This window comes from Sphaeroforma arctica, assembly GCF_001186125.1.
Source record: "Sphaeroforma arctica JP610 unplaced genomic scaffold supercont1.356, whole genome shotgun sequence".
Taxonomy (NCBI): Eukaryota; class Ichthyosporea; order Ichthyophonida; genus Sphaeroforma; species Sphaeroforma arctica.
Window position 1 is genome coordinate 33,026 of NW_014040202.1, and position 5,094 is coordinate 38,119.

At 42.3% G+C, this 5,094-nt stretch overlaps 1 protein-coding gene across 1 annotated transcript; it reads left to right on the top strand.

Moving 5' to 3' along the window:
- Positions 1-3,143: 3,143 nt before the first annotated feature.
- On the top strand, positions 3,144-4,133 carry SARC_05534 (hypothetical protein; the record flags this gene model as incomplete). The annotated part of the gene is made up of 2 exons (XM_014300603.1): positions 3,144-3,194; positions 3,610-4,133. 2 exons carry the CDS (start codon positions 3,144-3,146, stop codon positions 3,946-3,948), a joined length of 390 nt encoding a protein of 129 aa, XP_014156078.1. The 3' UTR covers positions 3,949-4,133.
- Positions 4,134-5,094: the final 961 nt, after the last annotated feature.

Consider the following 5,094-nt stretch of genomic DNA (forward strand, 5'->3'; position numbering starts at 1 on the left):
GACACCACAAAAACTTTGCGTTCACTTACGACTAGAACCATACAATATTCACCGTCTTATGCACCGAAAACCAGGCACAGGCATCACTGCTCACTCACAGTACATCAATGTTCTACTGCCATCGTTTAAAATCCTACACGGATACTGACAGTACGGGTCGAAAAGATATCATTAATTTACGCATGCATATGCCTAGATCGCCATCTACTACATCGTTTTCACATCCTAATACGGAGCCCTCATTAAACCTTTTTTTTTCTTCATCAGCAACGCATCTTACGAGAAATCAAAGTGGACAATAAAGTTCAAATCTCAAAAACATCTAATTGGCTTTGACATCACAAGATACTCGGGACATTCTCTTCAGATTGGTGGGCATTCAGAGCTACTGAAGCAAGGGTTTACGAGGGCAGATTCTCTAGGACTACGGACGTCCAACACACATTTCGTGTATTGGCGCCTTTTTCACCTAAATCATTCTCGCGTTGCCCAAGTTTTTATGTATACGCATTTACCGCAAATTGAAATAAACAATGATATCCTTATTACTGCAGGGAGCGTGAGTGACGGCGCTCTCGCTTAGCGGAAGTAACGTGGCGTTTCTTGTCCAACAAGTCCAACACCCTCGTGTATTGGCGCCTTTCTCACCTAAATCATTCTCGCGTTGCCCAAGTTTTTATATATACGCATTTACCGCAAATTGAAATAAACAATGATATCCTTCTTACTGCAGGGAGCGTGAGTGACGGCGCCCTCGCTTAGCGGAAGTAACGTGGCCTTTCTTCCTGAAATTCCCGACTTTAATGGATTGGCTCGCAACGCACTATGGCATGGCGTTTGCGTGGGCTTGTTCGAGCGTCGATGGAATACAGATGAGGACGTTGTGCCCCTCTGCACCAAAGATTTGCAACAATAAAAAGTCAAGTTTCCAGTAAATTGTGAACATTCAAATTTGCAGCCCAGTAAGACTATTATACCCTCGTGAATCAAAGAAGGAGCAACTGTATTTCATGTATTTCAGTACCAACTGGACATGTAATTCGTTGTGCTATATTCCATTCAGCCTTTCTGTCGATCAGTCTGTCGATCGATTTCTTTGTGCTAGCGAATAGCTCAGACCAAATATTCCTCGTGATAAAATGGTAAATCCACTATAAGCTTAAAGTGTCACGGACTACTTGTTGGGAAGGGCCTGCACCTTTTCCACTTTCTCTTTGGTTACTGCTCAGATCACTGCCTCCCTCTTAATCCTTTTGCTTCCTTGGCCTCTTTGGGTCGTGCTAAGCGATTTTTCTTTGTTTTCTCTGGGTTCTCTTTAGTTGATCTCCCCTTCCTCACCTTTCATCTGCGTACAAAGCAGCCATGTGTTTTTTCTTTCCCTTTTGCCTCGGCCTTTTGTTGGAGGTTCACCCTACATTTATTTCCCTCAATTGCTCTTTTGAACGATTCGTTTCACTCATGCATTTCCACAGTCATCCTGATACGCTTCACATCACTCCTGCTGTATAGATTGCGGTATCCTTTAATCTATCTACGCCTAGCTCAGGTAGGGCAATACTCCATGAGCGTATCGCTCTTGCCGAGCGTGCTAGTAGGATGCTGCATATTTCCAACCGACTGGTTTAAAATATGTGCACCGCAGTCAACGCGCAGAGAGGGGACCTGCATAACTCTGAAATCATCTTTGTCGTCTGATCATATATGCCACGCAATTTTTATGAAATATACGAGCAGCATTGCCGATAGTAATGAACATTATGTTCAGCGCCATATGAGAAATTATATAGCATCGTACTCGTTGAGGGTATGACTGGGTCGCTTCCGACGGCTCGGTCCCCCCAACACCTTGGAAAATGTTTCGACTCAACAGGCCACACTGAGGGATGCGAAGCGTATCCACAAGAACCAATTGAAGAAGATGACTTAGGGCGAGCTTTAACGGCAGTCCTGAGCGAATTGAAGCGTATGAAAAAAAAGGGTTTAGAAACGTTTATGATAATCGAGCGACGCAACGAAGAACCACAACTTGAAACTGGTCGAAGTGATGAAACATATGATTGCCTTGTCAGCAGATAAAGAAGTGAGAAAAAGGAGCCATGGGCTAGGCAGGAAGTAACACAAACTGCAAACAATATTAGGTTGGAGGACAAGCAGCTTGCCGAGCGGATCATTGCAAAGTGTATCTTCGAGCTGCAATCACGCCTGCCTGAAGACAAAACATACAGCCGCCCTGAAAAAAGTTAAGCGAAGAAAAAAACGATCAAGAAGGATAATGGGGAGAACCGCTAGAAATGCCAAGAGGGGCGCGAATAAGGACTACATAAAATTCGCATATACGAAGCGAAGGCAGAAACGCTAAGAAAAACCATATGGCTGCGTCGAGCGGTTGAAGGAGGAGCCAAAATTCGATGTAAAAAATGTTGAAGGACAAGAAACTTGCACACTGACCGGTACGGAGCGTATTCACACGGAGAAATTGTGCATGAATGCGGGAAAGCATGCAATTTCCCAGAGTGAAGCGATGCGTACGAAAATAATTAATCAAAAGAGAAAAGGAATGAGGATGAACGTTTGAAAAAAATAAACATTGAAGGAGAGGCCAACCCCTGAGACCTAAGCTTGGGCCCACACAAAAAATGACTGGAAAAAAAAAGAAGGCAAAAACAGCTATAAAAAAAAAGGGGCGCGCGTTCTCTTCTTAACCGTGTGTATGCACAAAAAACTCTTCTCCAAGACCAGTGATCGATTTTAATGCCCTCACGGCGAAGTAGTGTATAATTTGAAATCAGAAAGTTTCCCAATATTCGCGTAAAATTGGAGCGGATCCAATGAGGAATGAAATCTGGAAGAAGCACCCTTTTCAAAGTCTGGTGCCGTTGAAAAACCTCATAGAACTTTACAAGTAGCAAGCCTTGGACCGCAAGGGACATCCCTGCAAGGGATTCATAGTAAAAAGTGCACAAGCTATGTAAACATACAAACAAGGAAAAAAAATAGTCCTACGAAGCACATCTCCCATACAGATACAATCTAGTCAACCCCAATTTGAATCACCACCCACCCACCCTATTGCCTGGGGTATCAGGATTGTTCAGCAATGAAGGGATCTTGATTCTGGAGAACCATTTTGGGTTTGTTTCTTCATGACTTTTGTTGCTTTGGAGCTGACCTCCTTGTCTACCGTAGTTGACGAGGTTGGTAGTGAGAATTGTTGCCGCCTTCGTGCTCGGCTTAGGAATTGACCATTTCCTCGTTGAAGATGTTCAATCCAACGAGCATATCGGGAAGACAGTCATATCAATTACCAGATGTGATTAAATAAGAAAATATAACATTGGTATAAAAATCAATATTTTGCCTCGACTGACTTCTGAATGATACACTAAAGGACCAGTCCGCAGACAGTTGTCACGCATCTCCACCTGATGTTCATTATCTTAATTCGAGTCAAATCGCTGCATACGCTGCATACTGGTGTATACGCAACGTGTCGACATACTACAATTGGTTGAACGTGTTGACTTACTACATTTGGTTGAACGTGTCGACATACTACAACTGGTTGAACGTGTCGACATACTACAATTTGTTGAACGTGTCAACATACAGCAATTGGTTGAACGTGTCGACATACTACAATTGGTTGAACGTGTCGACACACTACAATTGGTTGAACGTGTCGACATACAGCAACTGGTTGAACGTGTCAACATACTACAATTGGTTGAACGTGTCGACACACTACAATTGGTTGAACGTGTCGACACACTACAATTGGTTGAACGTGTCGACATACAGCAACTGGTTGAACAAGTCGACATACTACAATTGGTTGAACGTGTCAACATACTACAATTGGTTGAACGTGTCGACATACTACAATTGGTTGCAGCGCATACCATTGCTAAACTTAAAGCTGTACATTCACCGGCTCACAAACGATCATAGCATATTCATAGATGATGCTAAACTCAGCGATAGGAGACACCATTAATATCACACTGAAGGTTGTGGCAATACACAGGTTGAGATTACGGCTCGATATTCATTTGCAAGGCTTTACGAATTTCAATACCCCCTCTGGTAGGTTAAGTTGTTTGCACCAATAGTTCAGGGTATGCATAAAAGAGTCCGTTCATGAACATCGTGGCATCGACTACCATGTTTGATATGTGCAAAAATACAGTATTCTCGTTTTAAATACTAAGGGCAGCTGCGTGCGCTCTCCGAACATGGAAATACCCTCACGTACACTAGATATATAGAAGACGCTTATGTCCGAGTGTATTCACAGTCCTACACCAATTTCCTGGAAATTTACACGAGGACTCTAAATCGTACGGGAACAGGCTGCTCGGTGTGTCTACATGATTTCGGTATTTCAACGTCTACCTATCAGCGTTGCATTTATTTCAAGAATTACTCTCAGCAGTCGATGTGCACATCCGGAAACCCCTGGCTTCCATGACAACATACATCCGACTTCCAGGTGTCAAGCAAACTTTGTCTTTATCCTCTGTACTGTGCGTTTCCTTGACAACGGTAGGTTCCTTGACGACCTTAGGACTAGATTCCAGACCACGTGGTTTAGTCCTGGAAGATATTTGGAATGTGGTATACCTCTTGTTAATTGCAGAAGCCATAAAATTCCAGTATAATCAGTACCGTATCACTGCCAATACTCTGCGTACTCGCATATACGTTTACAGACTTAAAATTTAGATACGCATACTTTAAGGGCATACACATAAACATGGGTATGTAATTAATATCGATAATAAAACGAATTTCATATACATACCTTCATAAAAGTAATAGAAAGTAAGATATACAAATATTAATAGTAACGGACAAATACAACACACACATGACATTACAGAAATATCAAGTTTGTTGTATATCATGATCTCGATACGCTATAGACCCACAAAAAGACGCCAAGATACACGAATCAACAATATGCCTACTTGAATGTTCTTGTATACATTCAAACAGGACCTTACTGAGTCACAAATTGTGCATACACATAGCGTTTCATACGAAATCTGAATGTCATACACACACACACACACACACACATATACACACACACAC